The sequence below is a fragment of the Colius striatus genome, chromosome 3, assembly GCF_028858725.1.
Source record: "Colius striatus isolate bColStr4 chromosome 3, bColStr4.1.hap1, whole genome shotgun sequence".
Taxonomy (NCBI): domain Eukaryota; kingdom Metazoa; phylum Chordata; class Aves; order Coliiformes; family Coliidae; genus Colius; species Colius striatus.
In genome coordinates this window covers 36,366,599-36,393,103 of record NC_084761.1, presented here as the reverse complement: position 1 = coordinate 36,393,103, position 26,505 = coordinate 36,366,599, and the positions used below count along the sequence as shown (strand labels likewise).

The window sequence follows — 26,505 nt, the reverse complement described above, 5'->3', positions numbered from 1 at the left end:
TTAAGTGCTTTTGCTCACATCCCAGAACACTGCTGTAATTTCAGGATTATTATGATCTCTCTTTGTTTGGACCAGCAACTCTGTTATGGAGTTAGAAATCATACCAAGTAAAGTGCTGAGCAATCTGCTACACTGCCATGAAAAGTTTTGATTTAATAAGTGTTCCCATTTCCAAGTGGGAGGGAAGGTGATTTTGTGAGGCTCTCAGTTGCAAATAAACCTCAGACAGAGTCCGTCGGGGACATTTGTGAATGATAAAATTGGCCAGTTATCCTTTCTGACATTTAACACATTTGCCAAAATTAGAGGACACAAAGCTTAAAATGGTCCCATGGGTCTGTGTCTGGACTGCTACAGTCTTGTTTTCTAGGTCCCAAACTTGTTTTTGCAGCACCATGGTCAGGTGCCCACCCAGAGCAAGTCCCGATGTCTGTGTATCTCAGGACCACGGACAGGAGTTTCCCATGGAAAACCCGAGCAGGTCCGTTGAATAGCAGGGTAACACGAGGAAGACTTGGTTCATTTAAATGAACTAGTTATTAGATTGTCAAGCTCGACTTAGACGTGATCCTTAGAGACCCTAAACTTTACTGCATCTGAAACAATTCTAGCTCTTTTGGATTTTAAGTGTTAATTTATGCTTGATACCAAATTGTTTCACTTTCAAAGACAGATTTTTGTGCTGATATTGGTTTGAGCTTCATACAGCATCTCTCTCAAGATCTTTGTCAGAATGTGTGATTTCCATGCATTTTTAGCTGCCCATTCTTCCAAAACTCTTACAGAGACCTGCTAAGACTAAAACTTCACCCAGATATGTCTATGAGATGATTTATCAAAACATACTTTCTGAAATCCAAGTCTAGCTAGAATGTTTAAAATGTTCTGGGAATTTCCATTGCTTTATTATAGTACCATAGCCATCCTTTTACATCTTTGCCTCGTTTTCCTTGTCAATAGTTGATTATTCTGTGTCAAACTATGTCCTCTAAAGAACACCTAAGTGTATGATAGAGTACATCTCACTACTGTTCTTAGTTTCTCTTTCCTGTTCTCTTAATTTCTTACCAGAGGCTTAGGTTTTGAAGCCACAGATGCATATAGCAGTTTCTAGGGTCACTTATTTTTTTCAAGCTATTTATTTATAAAAGCCCAAATATCAATAAGAATCATTTTGGTAATGAGCTTAATAATCTTAATATTCCCCTGTCTCAAGGAGGAGTAGTTTGCAGGAATACTGGCTGGAAAAATACTCAAAGACAAGAAAAACAAAAACTCAGAATTAACAATGAATGTTCAAAATGCTATTCTTTGTTTCTGTGTGATGTTGTTGCCCATCCTGCTCTTGTTTCAATTTTAGGTGCCCTGAACATATGTTATCTTCTAATTGGAAATGAACTAAGGGAGGTTCATGACCTTTTAAATGATCACAAGAAACCATAGGGCACATGTCTGGTCATAAAATGTACTAGCAAGCAAAATAAAGTAATTTCACACACTTGTCTTAAGCCATAGACATCTTAAATGTGTGTTTTCTGTCTTCCTAATGTAAAATGGATGTTATTCTCTTGATACAGTCTGTCTTCCTTTTTATATTCATGCATTTGAACTCCAGCATATTATGAGTTGTTACAGCAGACATCCGTGTGATTCAGATTTCTGAACAAACACGATGGTGTCTAAGTTGAATATTGCACTCACACTGGCAATGAGAATGGGATTTATCTCACCTAACTGCAGCTGTCTAAAACTGAGTTGATCCTGCTTCTAGGAACAAGAAGGTTGTTGGGGTCAAAGGACAATCTGGGTGTAAAAATGGTGCTCAGAGAAAGTGAAAGTATAAGATAATAATAATAATAAATAATTCCATTTAAGGAGAATTTTAAGGCAGTACTCAGGCTTATTTTGATGGACACATTAGATACTCTGCAAATAGCAGCAGATGGAAGTATGGATCAAATTAAGGAAATCAATGGAAAAAGGTAATTAGAATCATAGAATCACAGAATCTTAAGGGTTGGAAGGGATCTCAAAAGATCATCTAGTCCAATCCCCCTGCCAGAGCGGGCCACCTAACATGATATGATCCTAAAAGCTTGAGTTAAATAGTCTAATAAGATTAAGAAAAAAAAAATTATGGTGAGTTAAAAGTCACCATAAGTCTAATAAGATTAAGAAAAAATAATTTATGTATAATATCCAGCCAATCAATTGAAACTGCCTCAGTATCAGAAACACAAGGTTAATTTCCAAAGTGGAGTGGTCACTGGCACTCCAAAGGTCTTTTTTGTACTTTATACTTTTAAGCATGTATAATAATCTGAAAGTGAATATGAAAAGGGAACTGATAGAACTTTCTGACAGTACTAATCTGTTGATGGTATTGAAGATGATGGCTGAATAATCAGGAGACCTTATGAAATAAGTAATAAAATGATGGATGAATTCACTTTAGGAGTGAAGCAACGCATGTGTGAGAAATGCATTGATGGACTATAGAATATAACTGACTATATTCAGGATTGGTATAATCTGATTGTAATAGCTCTATGAAACAGCACAGATTGTATTAAGATGCTCTATATACTTTATCAAGTACATCTTTCTAGCCTGCTCCTACTCTTTTTGTAGTATTTGGTGCTTACACATGCTACATAACAATAATCTGGTTTGTGTGCCTTGACAGTGTTTAATCTGCAGAAAATGTAAGTTTGTGTCAGCTTTTAGCTTGGGGTCTTGTGCTGTTAGTACAAGTGAAATGGATTAGTTCTGATTGTCTTATATAGATCTGGTGTTAGGTATAATGGCTGCCATTTTCTGTGATGTTGACTGTTATGATGGGTTGACAGAGGAGCATGGTTTGTGAAGGGAAGGCATAGAGAGAATGTTTTAATCTCCTGCTATGATTCAAGTGTATGTGGCTTCTCACTAAATCCTGCTTCTCAAAATCCATGAAAGGATTTTTAATTTTTTTTTTTTAAGTGAATGATGTTGTGGGGATTTATTTGGCTTGACAGATTATGTCAGGCTGGCAGGGTTATTTTCTGAGTAAGGCAACTACAATGTCATCCCCTCTGCACCACATGCAAGCATCTTGATTTCTCCTCATGATTCCCCAGCACATGCAACTTCCTTTCTCCCTGACCTTTTGGAAGTGTACAACATGTAACAACTCTCTTCAATTTGCCTTCCCAGTAATATTAAGTTGGAGTAATACCTCAAATACACACTGTGTGATACATTCGGATGTGCAGAACGGTTGATTAAACCTTGCATAAAAGTCTGTGTGTGCTTAATTAGTTTTCTGTGTGTGCTTAATTAGTTTGCAAATTTACAGTTCAGCAGTGCATTGTTTTGGAATCCAGTATAGATGGTTGTAATAGCATTTGATACTATTGTTAGTAATTCTAGAAAACATTGAGATAAGAGAATTATGGAATTTCATCCCATATGCAGTGCATCAAGAAATGCCCAGGGATCCTACCTTTGATAAAAATGCTGATCACAGTCAGCTGGTTATACCATTGGGAAATACTTGTCTGCACCCGAAGCTGGATGTGCAAGCTTTAAACAAGGTGGCTGGTAGCCATTTATCTGCAAAGCAAAAGAAATTACCTGCATCCAAAAGTAACTGAAAGTTTGTTGAGCTGGAGTACTCTGAAGTGCTTGAGTGTCTTTTATTGTATCATGTGCACCAGCCTGTGTGTGTGGGAAGATGTTGAGTTATTTAATAGAAAGTCATAAGAGAGGACTCAATCCAGAAGCTCATCTAGCTCAATGAACAGTCAATAGCAGGAGCCTAGCAAAAGAAGAAAACAAAGAGGGCATGTGAAGCATCATCCTTCCTTGAGCTAACCTCCCAGTTTGCCAACCAGAACTGAAGAAATAATTTAGTCAGTTGTGTTTAGTGACCACTAATGGACTGGTGATGTAGTTATCTTTTCCATTTTTTTAAACCTTTATATATTTGTTTTTCATTGCTTCCTGAAGCAATGAATCTAGCAAACTTAATTGTAGGAGAAGGTATAATTTTATTTGCTTTGTAACTCGAGTAATTATGGCATTGTATTTTTATTTCATCTCTGTGGACCGTATGAAGTCTTGTTTGCTTGCATCTCTTATCTATATTTGAAATATATTTTAGTTTTAGATTGACTTAAAAAGAATAGGAAGTATTCTTCAAAACTTGCTTTACATTATTGTCCCATTTATTTTGCTTCTCCCTACAAATTTACAAGTATCATAATTATTTGAAATACCGATATTCAGAATAATGGCTTAGAGTTGTAACTATGATCATAATGACCTGCCAATTCTAAAGGGGAAGAAGATTAACTAGCTACATTAACTAGATGAATAAACAAATATCCAGAGGATGTCTCCTCAACAAATTCACCAGAGACCTATGTTTACTTTAGTCATTGGAAAAGAAAGCCGCACAGATATATGATTTTTTTTCTGTTTTCATATGTTCATGTAAAAATCAGAAGAGTAAACTCACTAATATTCATAATTATTCCACAGTTTCAACAAAATATTTGACCATAGGATTCTTCATTTCACTAAGAAGCCACATGAAATTCAAGTAGCTACTTGTGTTGAAGTTCTCAAAAGCTGTGTGTTATAAGTGACTAAAATACAGTTCAAAATTAATAATAAAAAAATAGTAAATCAGTTTAGAATTGGAACAGAAAATATTGAGTATCATCTGAATTCTCACTGGGGAAGAACATAAAAGTTTGTCAAGTTCTGTCCCTTTGGCTTCAGTCAAGTTTTGATATCCAAATTCATAGTTCCACCCTCCAAGCATAGTCTTTGGTGTGGGATTGGATATCTGCTATGAAACCAGTGCTTTTGGGAATTAATGGGTAAAGATTTTTTTTCCCCTTGATAGATTGTTTCCATTTTTTAAATCTTTCCCAGAGCAGCTCAAGGTGTACTTTAGTGGCTCAATGAGGCCAGTTCAAATAGTTCATCTGATAATCATGTTTGTAGATTTCTTTGGGATATAGTTTTTAATGAATTTGAGTTAGATATGGATAAAAGGTAAAATGCCTTCTGAAGAGGATAGGGGAGTTGCAGGACCTGATTTTTAAGAAAGCAGTACTTGTTTGAGAAGAGTGAGTGAGAACAGATTCAGAGGGGTGTGGGATGGGTATGGTATTTTGTGACTGTTCTCAAACACAAAAATGACAAGAATAATGATCTACATTATGTGAGTTTGTTATTTCCCAGTTGACCCAAGTTAATAATGTTTAGGTATAATTAAACCCTTGCATCTTATCTTTATATCTCTGCCTGCGAAAGAAAAGTTTTATTCAGATGATCAGGAAGTCTCAGTGACTAGTATTGCAAGTATTGACTAGTTCTGGGACTTAATTATGTGTTGGTGATACATAAAGTAACTAAAGAAGCAGTGTTCTAAAAATGCAGTTGTGAGTAGATTGCAGTGGAGTATACAGCACTTGGCGTATCTTTGATAGTGGAAGACTAACACTGGAACACTAAACACATTTCAAATATCTGTATATTAGAGTACATTGATAAGTGAACGGGCTGCAGAGAAACCTTAAGTCTGACAGAAATGCCTTAAAATGGAAGATCTGAAGAGGTCCATTTATTTCATTTATTAAAAAGTCTAATTGTAGCCTATAAGTAGCTTCATATGCAGAAAATACTGGGGAAGTAAGTAGAGACTCTGTGGTTTGTCAGAGAGAAGTGCAGTAAGATTTCTTTGGTAGCACACCAGTAAATTCATATCCAAACTGAATTATGTATTTTTTTAGAATGAAAATCACAGTTACCAGTAGAAAAAAGCTTCCAAGGAAAATAGCAGATTGTCTACATAAAGAGTCAGATGCCTCTCTGGAAATCAGGTTGGCCAATACAGCTCATGCTATTATCAAGTATAAACAGTTAGGCTCAAAATCATGTAATGGAAAGGCATTAATGGCTTGTCATACAAACACAAGGCTAGATGAGATGACCTAATGGTCTCCCTAGTCCTTTAATATATGAAAAATATCAGTAATGAAAACCAGATCGTCATCCTTAAATTAATAACAAGCATCATACTTGGCAAGGATGCTGCCAAACATAATTCAGTGATACAGATAATTGTATTAACAGGAATCCAAATATCTGGTTAGATGTTGGTAAGAAAACAATATAAGAAATCAGAAGGAAAAGTGGTTATTTTTTTTCTTTTTTTTCCCCTCTCTTTTCCCCCTTAAAAAAAAAAAAATCTTTCTTTTTAAAGCTTTTTTTCATGGTGAAGAAATTTTGAAATACAAACTTTAAAGAATAATGTTTTAATTAATTTTTGAATGCCTCTATCTGCACTGGTCAGCATGGACTTTGTTTCTGGAGCTGCCTGCTTTTCAGAACTCACAGGTGCTTGCACAGATCTCGTTTCCAGTAGTAATTGTTAAGATGGCTGACTTCATCAAAAGAGATATATTAGGTCATTAACACTTTTCCAAAATGTAGGTATTGTTGAATATGAGTGACAGCATCCAGGAGAGATTCTGCCACATATGGAGGAGTAGTGAGCATTCTGCTTTCCTCTGTTGGGTGCAGCAGGGCCTCTTCAGAAAATGGATCACTGTTCCAATGCCTGGCACAGAGTAAGATTAAGAATCAACAAATATAACTCTATACCATAGTGCCTGAACATATTTAACAGCAGTAGATTGTAAGAGTCAGTGTGTTTTCTCAGTTATTTTTCAACAAACCATTTTTCTCTGTTGTATCTGAAAGAAAGCAAGTAAGCAAGACGTAGATTTACTATATTCAGCTCTTGTTCAAAATGTAAGATTTATTTATTTTGAAGTGTTCCTAAATTTGAGAGCACTTGAAAAATTAATATCAAATGAGTTTGTATATTTTAAGAATAGCTTGTAACTTTCATATTTTTAGCACATGTTATCTGGGATCAAAACCCAGGTGATCATACCTTTGGAAAAGAGAAAATAAACTCTCCCTTACCCTAATTCTTCCTCCAGTTCGGACCCTCTGACTTGAGAACCGTGTATGTTATTCATTTTTCTATACAGTTTGAGAACTTAGCAACCATAAGTGATTTATTTTTGCATCTTGACTTCTGTAATCTCATCTCTTTTTTTTCTGTCTTGTTGGATTTTTCTCTACTTTTTTATTTTTCCCCATCTAAATAAGTATTTTAAATTGGCGAACTAATATTTAATATTCATCTCTGAAAAGATACTGCAAAGAAAATATATTCTGGAATTACAGATATGAAAGCTTTTCAGCTTGGTCTTCCTTAGTGTTCTGTAGCCATAGGGAAACCGTGTTAAGTAATGTAAATTTGTGGTCTCACAGCTACATAGTTATATGTATAGCTTAGCTTGGGGTTACTCTTTTTCCCTCAATGTTTACTCACAGGGAAGGGAATCTGGTATGTAGTCCCAATTCTCTGATAATTTAAAAATATTAAATAATTACAAAATTTCAATTAATTTGTTAACTAATTTAAAAGTCAGAAACTATGTGAATATTCCTTGCATGTGCTTTATTCTGTAGCTGAAGCTTAGTTAACTGTTCACAGTGCAGTGTAACACACTAGGATCACCTCATCCTTAGAAGCAGTTGTCAGAAAAATATGGGTCTGCCTGGTAGAATGTATTAGCCCAATACATTGTCTCCATTTTATTATGAAGCTGCTGGGGAAGCTGTGATATACAGCACTGTCATTACAGATCTATTGTTAGAAGGATTCTACAGTCTTCTGTACGCTGCCATTAATTTATAGCAGTAAACAATATGTAACCCTCCAACTGCAGCAAAGCAGAATCTTTTAATGAGGTGGATGTTATTACCACAATAAATCAGTGCATTCGTGTAATGTATAATTCAATGTGTGTATTCCCACTGTAACTTCTCTGAGTAAGCTGATAGTGTATCATTGTCAGTGCACAGCTCCATGGTTCTTTTTTTTCCCCCTAAGCTTTCTTTCATTTGGGGACTTTTTTTATTTGCTTGCAAATAAATGTGACATGTCTTGATGGTTGTCCTGTTGCAGGCTTCAGAAACCAACTGTAACAATAATACCCAAAATCAATACTCTGGATTCTGGCTCTATGGATCTTTGCATGAGACCATTTCTTTTTCCTTCCTTTTTTTTTCTTTTTCTTTTTTTTTTTTTTAAAAAAAAAAAGAGAATGAAATCAATTCTAATTGGGTTTTGCTTTTTATTCAAGGAATGTAATTCTGTAACTATTGATTTGGGCTATACTCATTTGGAAAGTAATAAAAATAGGGGCACAGAATACATAAAATGTTACAGAACCATACAAGACAGTACTGTTTCTATTTTAAATTTATATCATTTTTCTACCAGTGACCTTCTTTCTTGCATTTTCCCTCAAGCATAGCTGAGTCTTTAGGGAAAATCAGTACAGATGGAAATTCCAAAATTCCAAAGAGACTTTTTGGAGTCAGTTTCATTCTTCCCTGGAATAAATTTACTAAATCAGATAAAAATCCTTTTATACAGGAACTGCTTCTTTTAAAGGGTTATATTTCAAATTAATGAACTGCAAGAATAGTAATTAACCTAAGATGTTTTCTTTATCCTACTGCAATATGAAAGCTACTCTGAGTAAAAAAAGTAAGATTAAATCTTAGGTCATTCATAGATCTAATCTATCCTAGAAGAGAAGATACTTGGAAGCTTCTATGCCATATTTCCTGGGAAATGATAAGAAGTAGTTATTTTAATAACAACAACAATAGTAATAATAGCAATATTTTGAATAGCAGACATCATTTTTCACCTGAACTATGCTTGAATTAATTACTTGGTTCTTGACATTTTGTTTATGGACTTTTAAAGTTTTTCCTTACTTTGTAGTGTACTTTTAAGTATATTTATTCTTGCAGAACAGAAAAAAGAAAATATTTTTGCATGTTTATTCTGCAGTTATACTTGAATGCATCTATTGTCTGAACAGCTGAGCATCATTTATATAAATAACATACAGTGTGCTTGATATATATAAAAAATTGTATGGCATATATGTTTTGACCCTGTAGGAAGAGATATTTTAGATCTCTTGCAGCATTTTACATGTTGAATGACTAAATTCACTTTTGGGTTTCTCAGTCATTTATGTGATGTATACTCATTTTTCCAAATCCTTTATGTAAAAGTCTGCTGAAGTATAGATAACAAAATATATTTCTTACATTTAAATAAATGTTTGGGTGTTTATGTCCTAGGTAAGTGCTGAACAAAGAATAACAATGTTAGTGAAAGTGTGGTAGGCTTTTTTGGTTATACATATGTTATTTATTTTGTTTATGTCAGCGTTTTTAAAGAGAAATTATGCTATTTTATTGGTCTATTTCAAAGTTTCAAGTTTTATTCGTTAAGTAAAACTTGTCTTGGAGCGATAAATACAAAACACAAAACCAAGAATAATATCAAAATTCCAAGTGCTTTTTTAATATCCTTCCACTCTATAAGTCAATATTTTCCCCCCAATATATCTGAAAATATTTCTTTTTCTTGCTTACTGTTTGTTTACTAGTGTGCTTTAGTTATTAATTTTAATCAGCAGTAAATATAAATGAATCCTATATGAAAGCAGACGAGACCTTTTTTTTTCCAACTGGCTATGTGTGTGTGCATGGAATCTTGATTTGAAACACTGTTATCTTTACTTACTGAATGTATTTATTTTTACAAACTTTATAGCCTATTGGAGCTTTGAACCCAAAGAGAGCAGCATTCTTTGCTGAGAGATATGAATCATGGGAAGATGATCAGGTTCCAAAATTTCACTATGGCACACATTATTCAACTGCAAGTTTTGCCCTCACATGGTTATTAAGAATTGTAAGTATACCTCTTAGAATTTTTTTTTTTTTACTAATAATGAAAGCAAGAAACAACTAGGAATGCATAAACTGAAACTCAATGGCAGATGAGAGTACTGAAGTTTTGTAGCAATTGTAATTCTTAGTATAGGTTAAATGTATTCCAAAGTTTGAGCAGAAAGTCTTAATTTTTAATCAGTTCAGCTTTCTCTCCTTAAAAATTTGCTTTTCAATGTAAGTTCTTATACTACTGTGAACATGGTTAAAATTCCTTCTTTGCATATTTTCTTACTGGATGATGCACTGAACTTCTGTGGCTCTTAATGAATGTATTTTCACCTTCCAATTAGCGTAATTGAGTTGGTTTCTGATCATCATGAAATTATGTGATTTAAATAATTATTTTTTAAAATTGACTGCAGTAAGCACTATTGAGATGCTACATATTGATATATATTGGTTAAACAGTGCATTTTTCTGTAAATTGAGAGGTGATCTATCTCCCAGAAAGTAATTTCTTTGGGAAAGCATTAGCAGCACGTCATTAATTAAAGCTTGTTAGAATGTACAAGCATACATAAATCCTTGAAGTAATTTATAGCACTTAGCTAATTTAAAGCAATTATCCACTAATATGTGCTTAAGTGTTCTTTAACTAAGAGGAGGCTTTTAAATCTTTCAAACATTTTTCTTTTCTAAATCATAAATTAAATATTAAACAATAACATTAACATAGCTATTGATATTGAATGCTACCCATTATATTAATAGAATACCTTGAACAAAATAAAATGCATCTGTTATTTTTGTTAAATGCTAATTTAAAAAAAATCTAAGATAAAAATAGTGAACTTTATCATGTTTTCAATAGCAATATTTGTCACAGCTGACTGCAGCTTCTCCTCCAGCTTGTAAATATTTTGTTTTGGTTTTATTTGCTTTTCTCTTTCCTTTTGAATATATAGGCATAGAGTAGGAATAAAAAACATTTATTGAACAAATAAGCATCAGTTTGTCTTTTTCATTCTTGGATAACAGACTTAACCTTTTTCAATGTATCTGTCAAGAATAGCGTCATTAATAACCAAACCCCAAAGAATAATAAATCCATTTTTCTTTCCCCCTGAAATTTCCAAGGAAATCCATTGTTGTTTTTGATTAAACTTTTAACATTTTTTTAGGAACCCTTTACAACACTTTTCCTGAATCTACAAGGTGGGAAGTTTGATCACGCAGATAGAACTTTTTCATCTATTTCAAGAGCTTGGCGCAATAGTCAGCGTGACACTTCTGATATCAAGGTAAAAACTTTCCTGAAAGTTGTTAATGTATTTTATACTGCTTCTGCCTTTATTGTAGCTGCAAGGAGATTGAACTAGATGATCTTTCGAGGTCCCTTCCAACTCTTAAGATTCTGTAATTCTATGATCACAGGTTATGAAAGATGGAAGGAAGAAGACTGGGAGCTACCCTACCATTTAGGAAAAAGGTGCAAGGGAGATAACACATGGTTTTATTTCTGTTAGAATATTTCAGTGAGTTATTTTCTGAAATTTTGTTAGCATTGTTAGTCTTGAGCCTGAAATAAGGCAAAACTGGCCTTTGTCCTGCAGATGTGTATTTCACTGTCCTTTTGTTCTTTGCACAGGTTTTAAGCCTTTGAAAAGTCAGTAGAAACTGGTATAGGTTTTTAACCACAAAGCTTAATAAATACTCTGTTCCTGCTTCTACTCTGCTCAGATAAGACTGTTGCAGTTAATATTCATATTACTTTATGTAATATCAACTCTAGGCATCCAGCCTCAATTTTGGGCAATTTCTGGATTGGCCTATTTCCTTGTTTGACCATGAGAAATAGGAAGAAGAGGCAGTGTTAATTTAGGTGCAGAAGGGACAAAAACTAGTCTTATGATGAGGAATAAGTAGATAGGGGATAAAGAGCCGAGAGGAAGATCTGGAAGCACTTTTTAGAAAGACTGTATACTTTGTAGAGAAACTAAGGACTACAGAGAGTCAGCGTATGAGGATACTAAGATGAAACATAGAATTTGGCATGATGTTCAGTGTTTTCTAACAGAACTTATCCTAACTGAGCCTGAGAACTGATAAGTGAACAAGAAGTAGGTGGGAAAAGAAGATAAATTGATCTCATAATGCAGCATTGTATAGAAGGAGACCTAGAATTAAGTGGGTCGAGAAGCTAAGGCACATAGAAATTCCAAGAGGAGAGAAGTTTAGGTAGGTAGACATTGAAGGAAGGAATGAGGTAAAGAGAATCAGGGATCTGAGGAATATTTTAAACTGGGGAATGGGACATCAGAGACAAGGATGCTGGTATTGGTGAGAAAGCTTTATTGACCTCAAATCGAAGATGAAGGAGTAATATCAGAATATTTTTAATGGAAGGAAGGATGGAAAAGTATAGTGTGAACAAGCTAACTCAAGAATGTCATGCAACTGATAGGAGACATAAGTGACATTCTGTAACAACTCTATGCACAGTGAGGAGACAATTAAGGAAAAGGTTAGTCTGTGCATTAATGGAATGAGAAAATTTTCAGCTGATAGTGCTGAAAAAGTAGTCTTTCTTGCATCTGTGAAGCCCACCAAAAGTTTGTTTGTATTCAGCAGTAGATTCACTCTGGGAGTAGCCTTATGAACAAGAAAATTATTTTAGCAATAAAAGATGTCTTTGTAAGTGAGATGGAGAGAATACCAATGTTTTCAGGAGAGTCAGTAATTATTAAAGGGTTTGAGATTGAAAATGTAGGTGCAGATGGACATGGAAATAATTTTGCTGTAGTATCTGCTTGTCCATACTGCCATTCAGTCACCCCTGTGGCAAACACAGGGTAAACCCCATTTATTACTCAACAAGAAAAAAGAGTTTTCAGCCTTACTTCATGGTTCTGATGGGTTGAGAACATAAATATATTTGACTATTGTGGCTGATTAAATAATATTGGGATTTTTTTGACCATGTAGTCTCTGGATTCCTGTTGATATTTCTACAACTGATGAAAACCTAGCAGTTTAATGCATTGAGATTTATAGAAATACAAAGGATTTTGGGGGCCTCTTTTAAAGCCTTGAAAGTAGCAGTCCAAAGTGAATGGTGTCATGTCTTGATGGATGGGGAGTAAAAGGGAGTAAAAAGCACAGAGGAAAAAGAAGAGTTTATTCCCGTTCCAGCTGAAAAAATGTGACTTTTTAGAACCATTGAGAGGATTACAGGAAATCATTTATCCTTGCTTCTCATATGAAGCGAGTGAATGTAGTTCTTGAGGCTTGCTGTCCTAAAATTATTAGTAAACTTAGTTGGAGGCATCATGTATTACAACTAGGATTAAGATGAGCTGGCTGTTGGCTGGTATCCCTGTCTACAGAAGAAGCTAAAGCATATATGTGGTCACAACCAATGTTTGTCAGTATCCTGTGAAAGCCCCAGATTGATGGTCAAAGCAGAAGAATGCTGCACTGTAATTTGACCTTTGGTTGAACTTTTCAAATTTTGATTTCAAGAAGTGATATGTTGCATAAAATTTAATTTCCTAGTTGTTCCCTATCCATTTTTTTAGGCAGTGCAATTTTTTTTTTTTTTTTTAATTCTACTAATATCTATCACTGTGGCATTGTTATTTACTAATTAGGTCATCACTGAGCTTTAAATCTTTAAATGATTAACCACGTATTTTTAAGTTAAATCTTCTACATGGAAGTATATTAAATGTATTTAAATTCTGGGAGAGTACCACTTAATACCTTTAATACCTAGACAGGCACGATCATTAACTCAGTTATTTCTTAATTGACATCATTAGTACAAACAATATTGGTTAATTTTGTTAATACTGTATAAGAAGCAAACATGGATAGCCTGACCGTGTTTAATGGAAAAATAGTTTATCTTGAGACAATGAAATGCTGTCTCAAACCTTAAACTGTAATAAACAAAATGCTCTGAAAGTAGAGTCCTGTCTTCTCAATTTCCATCCATTTTCAGATTCTTTGCTTTGAAGTTGTCTCCACGCTATTGACTAAAGTTGATCGGGGATAAACATGTTTTTGATACAACCAGTGCTAACTGATTGATTTTGATACAATCAGTGCCAACTTCAAACTAGATTTAGCCTATACTATCTACTGGCCATAGGACATTCTCAAAATCTGTTTGAAGCTATCATAGTGCTGGTATGATCTGTTCTTCAAGTTTTGTAAATTGTTCTTTAAAGGAAAAAAGAAAATATTGTCTGCAAGTATGCAATATTTAAGGAGATTTGTTGAGTTTTAGTGCTTTGAGTTCTTAATTAAACAGTGGCATATTAGGAACTTCGTTGAAATATTTTAAATTAAAGGCATAATTGCAGTAAAGTAAAAGAAAAAATAAGTTATTTAATATATTGATGTGATTGGACATGTGCTCATATAATTCTACAATGTGCCCATGTACCTCAATCCTTTATTATTTCTTTTCTTCCCTTCCAGCACATATTTTGAGCAAAACAACAACTTTCAAAGCTTACACAACTAAAAAAAGCCATCCAAGCTGAAGTTTTCAGCTGGGACTTCTTAAAGGCCTATGCAAACCATTTATTAAAAAACCATCTATGCCATTGACTTCTGATAAAGAAATGATATGGAAATCCAGTCCTAATATGTCCCGTGATTGCGTGTCTTTTTCATATACTTTTACTGAAAGAAGTGCACCCAGCGACATTTTTGAGCATCCACAGGACTTCCTGGTTCCTCTTTTTGTTAGAGTGTTAAACCTGCTCCTATCTGTGAATCCTGATGTATTTTATCCAAACAAGCCCTCTGTGCATATGATCTTTGTTATTGTAGACAAGTTAGGTCTATAACCAAATACAAGTAGAATATATCACAAAATTAACATACTGGTAGTGTTACCTGCAGTCATAGACATTGCTTAGTTTCTATGACTGTAATGTGGATTACTAAGTCATCATTGGTTCCACAGGTATTCAATGCAGAGTTTATCTTTGAAGTGTGAGATTCTTCAAGTCTTCAAGAAGACTTGGGAATCTGCACTCCATCATTGAACTTTTATGGTCAATAAACGTTAAGGTTGGCCGTGGGAAAATTCTGTTTAACTAGTAATACATCAAGTTTTGTGTGTTTTCTATGTTTTATATATTTGGAAAAGGTTATTAATAGTTGTAACATTCTTTAAAGGAAAAAGATCTTTCTCTGCAAGTATTAGAACAGCTTATACTTTATCTCCTACAGATTTGCTTCTTGTAACTGATTGACTTAAAAAAGCTGTAAGCCTTAAATTAGGGATTTCTCAGTGATGGGATGATTCTTATGGTGCTCTCTCTGCATAGCTTCTGTGGAGACTACTATAATGTGAATTTATGCTTCACTTTCTAGGCCTCTCAAAACACACACATAATGGCTTTACCCACCTGCTTATTGTTTTTTAAACTTCTAGGACCTTTGCTTTCTGTATGATCTGGTGTAAGATTTGGCTAAAATTGTCTAAGCAACTAGAAAAGGGATTTTTTTTAGGAAATGAAAGTTACTGTATATCGGCCAATGAGCACACACCAGCTGCCAGGTTGAATACTATTGATTGCAAAGCATGTTAAGTACATGTTTAAACCTTGGTATTTGAGGCAAAAAACTCTAGAGTTCCAAGCTGCTGGAACATTCAGAAAACAGAGGATGACAAATTTTGTGACTTTCCTAAAAATACTTTTTTAAAAAAAGCTGAAGTTCTGCAAAATAGTTACTCATGCTTATTGAAACAGGCTGCCTAACATAAGCATGCCTAAGACACTCTGTAACCTGATAAGCTTTTCTACATATGCTTTGTGTTATTTTATACTTCTCCATCTAATATAACAGAGTTTCAAAAGTTACAAGGAATAAAATTGCTGCCAAACTGGCAGTATTACCTTTGTATAAGAGAAATTTCATGTTATATTAGTAGCAAGGTCAAAGATGTCCAAGAGCAATAAATAGCAAAATTCAGAATCAGGTACATAGTATTTCAGATTTTTAACCTTAACATATATATCTGCTGTACCAAAACTTGTAACATATTTAGGATGCAGACCTTTGGTTTTCAGGAAGTTTGGCTTTTTTTTCTTCCACTGAAAATTGTATGTTATGTATCCTGAGATACATAACAGGAAAACAATAATAATTCTAAATTCAGATATGTGTATGATAATCTGTGGAAACTGCAGTATGTCTCCATGTCTCCAAGTGTCTACACATTTTTTGAGTATCTGCAGGGATGGTGACTCAGGCTCTTCCCTGGGCAGACTGTTCTAATACTTTACAGTCCTTTTGGTGAAAAAATTAAGAATAGCTAATGAAAACTTTTCCTGTTGCAACTTGAGGCAATTTCTTCTTGTCTTGTTGCTTGTAACTTGGTAGAACAGAGCAACACCCACCTTGCCACAACCTCTGCTCCAAAATTTTTGTGTAACTGTTGAAATAATAGACTTCAAGTAAGTTATGGATGAACTTGCCAAAGTCCAAATGTCTGGAATTTGAGACCAGTGATGTAAAGTTCAGGGTTTAGGTTGTTTACTTTGGAGGAAAAAAAAAAAGAAACAGAAACATAAAGTGCTTTGGCACTGGCAGTTTTACTGTGCTGGGAATTTTGTCATGGAATCATAGAACAGCCCAGATTGAAGGGACTTTGAAAGATCATCTGGTCCAAATTCTGGGGGAAAGGGAGCCTAGATTATCTACTACCTTGTCCAATCCCATATTGAAAACCTCCAGTGATGAGGGGACTGAATTATGTCCCTGGAAAGACTGAGCAGTAATTCTGACTGTAAAAAAATTTTTTAGTGAGTTGAATTCTGCTGTATACTTCCTGTTCCAATGTGTCACCATGCCAGCCTTGGTGTGTGCACTGTCCATCATTAGTGCAGAAGGGTAATAGGGGTCAGAAAGTGCTGATGGGAATTGATCTCCCTTTCTCTGAGGTAAAAACTGCTCCTACACATTGACCCATGTGAAAAAGGGCAACTGCTTGTATTTTATTTGAATAGGACAAGAAATAGGCTCCAGCCACAGCAAAAGCAGACTAGATGTTAGGAAGATGACATACTGGTGTGAACAGATGAATACCAGGAATTCATAGGATCCTCATCACTGAACATTTTAAAAGGCAGAGTAACATCTTTCAAGAATACCCCATTGTCATTATCAACCCAGGGAGATTGTGGAGTCTGCTTCCTTGTAGGTCTTCAGGAGCTGCCTGGACATGTTCCTATGTGACCTGATTTAGGTTGACCCACTTCTGCAGGGAGGTTGGACTAGATGATCTCTAAATGTCTCTTCCAACCCCTACCATTCTATGATTCTATGGTCATTGTCTGTGGACAGAAACGTGGAAAAGATGACGTTTCAAGGTTTATCTAGACTTTTTTATGATTCAGCGTAGTCCTTTTCACCTCCAGTTAATTTAACAAATGGAGGAAAGAAATGTAGTACAACTTTTTTCCTCTTTCTCTGTCAAATTAACCTGGACTACATATTACATAGTGCCTAAATATGATCAATAAATACCATTGCATACTCTTACACATATCCTCAGTAAAGTAAAAAGTAAAATAATTTTGTGTATGTACAATTAGTGTATTGACTAACAGGATTTAAAGTGCCTTGAAGATGCATTTTCTTAGGCAATATTGACTTAGTAAAATCTACTTATTGATTAATAATGAATCAACTACTATTTCTGATTATCATATATTCCATTAATCTATTAAATAAACATCTGGATATTTTGTACTTCGCTTAATTTTAAGCTACTGAAGATGTAAATATTTTTCTTTGAGTCAGAAATATCTGAAATACAATCTCATAGAACTTTAACAGGATGGTTAGATATTGACAAAATTAATTTCTTCAATAATTCAATTTAGAGTTTTAATGGAAACCTGCTGAAGTATTTTCTTACAAGTTGGGAGAATTTCACGCAATGTCTTGAGGCCATTTCTTAGTTCTGCAAGAAATAACCCGCATATAGCAGATGAAAGGGAAAATCATGGGTACTTAGAAATTTTACTTTCCAACAGTCATGAAAATTATTACATTGAGATGTGCTGAAAAAGTGAAATTTAAATTAATTTAATATATTAGTATATGTATATTTATTTAAGTCCTGTAACAGATGAAAATAAAATATGTCAATATGAATAAAAACTTACACTTTTAATATACATTTTTAAAATTCTGTTTGACAGATTATATATAGGCTTAAAATTACTTAAAACTTTAAATATATTTAAATATTACAAATAATGTAACTTGAAAATCTAATATGTTTTAAATGGTTAAGGAATCTGTGTCACTCTTTTAGATACCCCTACAGATCATACAACTGCTTCAAAATACACCTGTCTATAACAAAATAATAAGATAACATATAATTACATTAAAGAAATAAAGTATCTTGTATGGGTTTATTTATGAATGGTGATGAACATGAAAATAAATTACCATTGGTAAACTGACATTCTGTTGATATTGCTTGTTTGTAAAAAAAAATCTTTTTAGAGAAGTTTTCTTAGAGATCATTGTTTCCATGTGTTAGAAGGCAATTTTTGTTAAACAAAAGTAGTATTTTAATGATATGCAGAATTTAATAAGCATTAATAATCCTGGTACAGCAAATTGCTTTCTAAAAAATATATACCACTATAAGTCCTGTATATTATATTCATGTTTATACTCACTGTGAACTGCTTCATCAGTTGTAATGAAATCAAAAACATGGCAGGATGTCTGTCTCTGCAGTATAGAACTGATGAGTTCCAACAGAAGAATTTCTGAAACTAATTTTTAGCACTATTTTGCTAAAGCAAGATCTTCAACAAATCATACAGATGTTTTCGTTTTTCCATGAAATCATATAAACAAAAGAAATGTGGGCAATTTTACCATTTCTGTACATATGCTGACTGCATAAAATTTCAGAAGGGTTTCAACTGGATTAGAAAAAGTATGAAAGCAACCAACATGTTTAATCAGAAAGGAAGACCTCCAGAGACAATGGATCTAAAATGACTGGAAACCTTTAACTTGCAAAAAGAGACTGCTGAGGAAGATTGTGATGATATAGGTCTATAATATCCAGAAAGACATATAGAAGAGTAAGGAATATTAAAATTTAAATGTTAAATTAAATTTTAAATAAAAAACAAAACAAAAAAAATTTACAGGTTTTCACAATAAGGATACTAACAGAAGGAATTTTAGAATAGTCAAAGTAAAAACATTTGTAGACTAAACTGCAGTATGTAGCCCCTGAATAATGATTTTAAAACTCAGAAGCACATATTAGTTAAAAAACATTTAACTGTAAGAAGCTGACAGAATATCCATGGAAAGACCATATATACCCTGTGTTAGTTTTACAGTCCTTGTCACTGTTTTAAGTGAGATACTAAATGGTTCTTCAGTTTGGCCCCTTGAAACTGGTCCTGCACCTTTATGTTATTTGTGTGAAACCTCAAGTAACTCTGTCCTCTCCTCCTCAGAAAATAAGCAAAAAGTGCATTCATTAATATTTTTAATATTCACGGGGATCTAAAAAGTTCAGTTATTAATGAAGTTACGGGAGTCAGTATCTGCTGTCTCAGTGTCAATATATGCATGTGATGTGAATATTTTAAGAAAAAAAGAAGACTCCACAAATAGAGTTGAGAAATACTGTTAAAGACTGCAGTTAGCAACTACATTAAGAATATTCATAAACTTGTTAAACATTAAATGTTTATTATTAGGTTTATTTGCTGGTTTTAGGAAGAGTTGATGGTCTTGAACTCATGTTGTTATTTTCACTTGTATAAAGCCATTAAAAATTGGTGCTAAGTCCTACTAAGAATGGCCCAGGATATCTGCTTGCAATCCCTTTTCCCATGTGTAAATCCTAGCACATGGGCCGGATAAGAAAATCAGATAATAAGGAAGCTCCTTTTGTAAAAATGTATCATTATGGTGACAGTGAAAAACTTTCTGAAAACTCATTTCTGGAGTAATGAAATAACTTGTCTAACAGTCTAAAGTTTCTAACAGTTAAACTAACAGAAGTTACTGATAATTTTTAAGTTTCCAGACAGCATATTGTTTCCGTGCAATCTAATGAAAACAATGTGTGTTCTAAAAAGCCAAATGTTTTCTGATCTTGAAAGAAACTAATGAGTAGCTGTACAGATAGATATATATATGAAATTAAAACATCAATAACATACATGATGACCTTATGTTTTAACTATTCAGAATCATTATATGGTTTCATATTTGTGGTTCTTGCTGCTGTAGAGTTAATAGTCCAGTGTCTGCTTTTTCTTTGTTAGTTTTTGTCTATAATGATAGAAACTATAGAACCTTCAGTGTTAGGGTACTTTTGTAGCAAATGTTTTTCCTTGCTACATTCTCTTTTTCTTTCACTTACCCAATTTAATAGTTTCAAATCTCTTTTCATCAAGTACTTGTCAAGAATTTGGTGCAGAAGTATGTTTTTAACCTGCCTAGTTAATTAAGGTGACTGTAAACAAAAAGATGTACAATTCAGAGCCAAGCAGTGTTTCACACAAGGGTGGAGGTGATAATAGCTTAATTCCTGCTTGATCTTTCCTGTCTTTGCCCTGGCTACTTTGGATTGACCTTGTCCATAATCAGATGACCTCCCTGTTGCACTCAGCCATTTGGAAAGCTGCTTATACCATAGCTGGCCCTGAGGGGCTATCTAGGAGACCACTGATCCATTGACCCATGTCAAGACTAGGTTTCAGATGTGATCTACTGAGCTTCTGACGCAGCTACATAGTACACCCACTGGAGACAAAGCCAGTGGGGCAATCTGTTGGTTTTTTTTCTTCTTAAGTGCCATGCAGTTTGCACTTGGTGTATGGAAGACCCAATTTTACACCAGTCATTTGTGATGAAATACACTTCCTGAAGCAATTACATGTATTGATCCTTTCTTTATGAAGGAAGTAAATTCTCTAATTCAGTGGCTCAATTTTTCTAAGTCCATCAAATTGCCAGTTCTATTGGATCTGTTTTAAGTCTCAACATCAAGTTTCACACACAAAAAAGCACCTTTAAATATATCCAGGCCAGAAATAGATATGTCTTAACAGGCTTTTTTTATTAAGTGCTATGACAGAACATTGCTGATATTTATAAACGTGTTTTAAAAATATTCTAATAATATTAATTAGATATGTTTATATCCTATTGCATATTTTGCAAAATAAATGGCAATTTATGAAACTGGTTGTCTGCAAAACAGGAAAACAACCCACTTATTCAAGAGAAAACCCTCATGACTTTGAGCTTCATATTGCTACCAAGAGTGTTGTGTTCAGTTCTGCATTAAAATGTACCATTTGCTGCTTAAAATAAATTTTTCATTTAGCCATTAATATGACTTTGTTTATCTCTTAAAACTTGGAAATTACAATTCCTTTCCTCTATGTCCTTGCATTTTTTCCTTAACCCTGTTTAGTGTAGGAGGCTGTGCCTGCAGAAGTGCCAGAGTGGGCCAGTCATGGAGGTGTTAAATGCTGTGGTGTTCCAGTCCTATTCAGCACAGGCTTGTAGAGCACACTTGTTTAGAGTATTGATAATCTTGAAAAGGAATTTAGCACATACACAAACCTTGAACCGTGTGAAATTACTTCTTTTATTTTTTTTTTTCTACTGTGCATGCCAGTGTATGTCTGAAATTATGCATGATTCTTCCCTGCAATTATAGACTGGACACATAATTGACTTAACGACTTTCTCATGAAAGAAAAATACTTTGATTTGGCTTTGACTGTTTGGGGTTTTATTCTGAACACGAGGCATACATGAGGTTTTTTTCTGAACATGAGGAATATAAAATACTGCAGGTATTTTATAATATACAAAATAATTATTTCTGGACACAGTAGAATTTCAGATAGGATCCTGTACATCAAGTTCTTGCACTTTTTATGTCAGAGAGACTAAGAATAAAACTGAGGTTTACACCATTGAAATTAAAATATATGTCACTACTTTGACCCAAACTATAGACTGTCATTTGTATATTTAGCACTTTAAAATATGAGTTATTTTAAAATGTGAAAGAAGCAGTTTTCCCCAACTTCTTAACATCCTTGCTTGTCTGTTGCTTTCTGCTAAATGTTATTTGCACCATGTGATTTTCGTTAGTTTTATAAGTTTCTGCATAATACGAAACCAAAGCCAATGTTATGAGTTTTTTGGTTTATAGCCTGATGTGGCTTAGATCTTTGTCGTATTAAAAGCATGATCAGGATTTATCATATCTAAAGGTTTAAATTTTAGAAAGTATAAAGGAAGGGATTTCCCTCTTCTAGGTAGGGAGGAGCATGTCTGAAGGAGTATTTTGTAATATTCTCTTTGCCTAATGCCATTCTAATTTATTTATTTTTTAACAAAACAAAGTGCATCCTCTGACAGAATTTATAACATGGTATTGTTTTTCATTTATCTACAGGAATTGATTCCTGAATTCTATTACCTCCCAGAGATATTTGTCAACAGCAACAATTACAATCTGGGAGTGATGGATGATGGAACAGTTGTGTCTGATGTTGAACTTCCACCATGGGCCAAAACCCCAGAAGAATTTGTTCGCATAAACAGACTGGTAAGATTTGTCTTGCAAGATTTTTCTGAAATAGTTTGTATCTTTTCTTGCAATATATAACTGTTTATAATTTACTGAAATAACCTGAAGAAATGTTAGATTTACAAGTTTAGAAAGACGAAAAGGCATATAGTATCGTTCATTCTTTAGAATTGCTCAAAAATTTTAAGTGTGGTCTGTAAATACATAGGAGATCTTATCCCATTTTTATGTCATCTCTTGTGGTTCTAAAGAGCTAATAAAATCATCACTTTACAGAAGACTTGAAAAGACTTGAAAGACTTGAAAAAGCTTCTTTAATCATAGAAATATTTGTCACTCCGATTACATACGTGTTATTTTACGTTTATTTAATTTCATTATCCATTTAACTCTAAGGATCAGTGAATGCTTCAGGAAAGAAGGTTACATTTTAAACCTTCTGCTACCTCTTCCATTTATTTAATTACATTGGTATTTTTCAAAGCATTATTTACAGGAAAATGAGTCTGGATTCTCCTTTGCCTTCTTCATTCTCCAAACCTGTATTACTGTTCTCTGTTTTTGAAAATCCCGTTGTTAGCACTGCCTGTCTGCCCTGTGCCCTCCGGGCAATGTAATCAATGACACCATAGCTGTTAGAATATCATTGTTGGTATTTCAGTACAATTTCAAAGCTATTACATTAGACTCTTCTCAAAATGAAAGGATTCTACGTCAGTGACACTCTAAAATGAATAAGTTAGAGAAGCTTTTTTTCAATGAATCTTCAAAAATACTGGATTAAGGCTTAATACTTTTCAGAGACCAGACTTGTATTTGGTAATTTCCTGATATTCGTAAATTAGAAGATAGGAATTGAAAAAGTTCAGGTTTTGGCAAAATATCAGACCTCATACTCATAAAACTGCACAACAATCACATCAGAAAAATCTATGATTTACAAGTTGTCAGAATGCTTTACACTGCACTTTTACTGGTGGCACGTTATCATGGTCTTTGGAAATGTTAGTTAGCCTGGTTTCTGCAGGCAGTTGTAGGGTGCACAATAGTCATGTTAGGTGAATATAGTCTTTTACTTAATATAGAATTATGTGCAATTTTTATGTAAGCAGGGTATGAAATGTGCCAACATTTAGCAGGACTACTTGGCCAACCATATTCAAATGGAACTTTTGATCTTACAGTTGTTCTGATAAGTAATAGGGAAGTAACCTGACACCTTTTTGAACTCAGTGTGCATTGGTGATTCAGAATAACCTGAAAGATGAAAAACTCCTTTCTTTAAGCAGGCTTGTCAAAGGCAGCCTTGGCCTTGGTCTCACATGACTCTGGTATTTTAGCTTCTGCTTAAAATATAGTTCTCATTCTATTCGTTACAAGTCAGACTTTCCCTACTGTAAAGTTATTCTCCAACTCCAGCTTCCTCCTCTTCCAGGATTTTAGCTCTTCATTTTATTTTCCACACTTCTAGGTTTGGTGTCAGTTTTTTTGTACCCTCACCTCTCTGTACCTTCCACCCTCTACCCTTCCCTCATCTTTTCCTCATTTCCCAAAGTATTTGCTACTAGTATCTGCCATTCTTGCAACTCTCCTTGATCTCTCTCACTTGTGCTATATTCTCAGAATGAAGTGCTTCATCAGCAGAAGGTAGCTGCTTTTTGATTATTACTACTAAACTCTTGGACACAAAATGTAAAATCCCTTCAAACTCTTAATGATCTCATGCCATATTCCAAATGCATTTTTTTTCATGTACAATCTACAATAAACACATATTTCTATTGTGAAATCCTGAAAAAAGGCTGTTCAAACCACTAGAATGAGGAAAGTGCTTGTTACATATCCCAAACTTTAATTTCAAGAAAAAGTAATCTGAGAACAGCAGTATGTTAACTTTTGTATATTTGAATGAAGATAGAAATTGTAATGTCCTTGATTTCACTCATCATTTCTTATGTGACTGAAATATCATGTTTATTATCTAAATATAAATGATATTTCCTTCTCATATATTTTATTCCGTGAGTAATTATTTGTTAATGGTTGTGACTCCTGAAACCATTTTCATGAAAAATACTTGCTAGTGATCTGCTTGGCTTTGTAATTTCTGCTCTGAAAGTTGACTTTGCAGTACCACTTGGCCAACAGTGTATTGAAAGAGTCTGCAAAAGTTCCCATAAATGATGCCGTAAAAACAAAAAACAAGAAACTTTTACAAGAACATACAATTGTCCAGTGTTGCATAGTTGGACAGAATAGATTTCTGTAAAAGGCTTTGGTTAATGATGAAATTAAGAAATAATTTACCAAGTGTCATTATATTAAACTCTTGTCAAACATTATCCCTTTTGGTCATACTGTAGATCCCTGAAACTCTTGCTGCAGTTCAGATATCAAGTTCTGGTCAGTCTGGTAGCATTAAATTGAAACCTCTGTGCCAATGAATTGCGTTAACTGCTTCTGTGTGATGCAATTAAACTTATCGTCATGGGGATGGCCCTGTTAGTGCTAGTATGGAGGATGATGTCTCTGTAATCTGCCAGTTTTGCAGTGGTATAAAATGGAGGAAATTACATGCAAATATAAAATTGCTTTTTTGTATTAATACTTAGTGGAGTGGATGCCATGAGTGTCAAACCATCATTGTTTTATTTGGAAGTAGAATAGGTATATTTAGGAAGAATGCTTAAAGCTCAGTTCCTCACAAATACTATCAAAAAAAGCTTTCTAACAAAGTGACTTGGGCTGATTAATTCAGTTAGTATTTCCTTACTGCTTCCTGGTTCAGACAAAATAGTGACTACAGCATTTTAAGTGCTCATTTTGTAAGCTATCACACATAGATATTTTTTCCCTTTGCATTTCAGTTTACCTCTTTAAGTCCACAGATCTGATACAATGATTGGAGCTCATGAAATGCATACTACTTTGATCTGTGACCTTTTTGTGGTGCTAATCGGGTTCCTGATATCATTATACCTTGCTCATTAATCATATTTCCTGCAGCCCGTCAGCCAGCCAGACAGCCCAAGCCCCTCTTTGCAGCCTTGTGTTGGCAGGTTTCTGCTTTTCCAGATTATTACAGTGTGATACTTTGGCTTCTCATAACCAGACCCACATCAAGCTGTGTGCTACAATTAAAGTCAGATGGTCCTCAGGTTGAACAGGGATATACTGTTGCAGCTGTCTGTCTTTCTGGAACAGACCAGCACAAGGAACAGATGATATGTAGGACAGTGCATAATAACAGCTTGTACAGTACTGGGTCAATAGCGGGGGTTCAGAACATTAATTGACAGGCTGATTGCTGATTTAAAAGTGATTCCCAACCTATTATTAATTCTATAAAGTCTGTATTTTAATTGAAATAGATTGTTGCATGTCCTCTGTGTTTGCACTGAGAGAAAAAGTAGAATGGTGTGTAATTAAAACTGGGTTTTGATTGATGGAATGTCGTGATGAGCTAAATGATAGCATCAGGATGTCATTCTAAGCAATACAAAGAACTGTAAAATGTGTTGCTTCTGCATGTAGTTGGTACTTTGTATTAGTTTGTGAAAACACTATTTTATAATAACACAAATCAATGAGTGCAAGTGGGATATTTTTCTCTGAGACAATCTACAGTTTGATGGAAAAATGACTGGGTTTTTACCATTCTGGAATCTTATTGTATACCTCTAAAATACCGTATTACATTTAGTGCCATAGAATAACTGCTAAGATACCTGTAAATATTTGTCAGTTTACACAAATGCAGTTGACATTAATTGTATTATTGTATAATTCCATCATTTGAGATATATGTGTATGTGTCTAATAAGAATTATTGTGTTACCTTAATAAAGTAAAAAACCCACCAACTTTCAAGTGAGATAAAATTGTAATTCCTTTCTGTAACAGAACCCAAAAAATCTCAAACACAACATACTATTACATCCTTATTTTACTATTTCAAACATATGATCATATACAATCTGATCTAGGTGAACCTGCTTCTGCAGGGAGGTTGGACTAGATGACCTCTA

At 34.1% G+C, this 26,505-nt stretch overlaps 1 protein-coding gene across 4 annotated transcripts in view; it reads left to right on the top strand.

Moving 5' to 3' along the window:
- Positions 1-26,505, top strand: part of LRBA (LPS responsive beige-like anchor protein) — a 406,817-nt gene that overhangs the window by 287,716 nt on the left and 92,596 nt on the right. For all 4 annotated transcript variants that reach the window (XM_061993733.1, XM_061993732.1, XM_061993731.1 and 1 more), the window contains 3 exons: positions 9,719-9,859; positions 11,022-11,141; positions 22,343-22,495. In XM_061993733.1, coding sequence (XP_061849717.1) covers positions 9,719-9,859; positions 11,022-11,141; positions 22,343-22,495 — 414 coding nt within the window. The remainder of the gene's footprint in view (positions 1-9,718; positions 9,860-11,021; positions 11,142-22,342; positions 22,496-26,505) is intronic.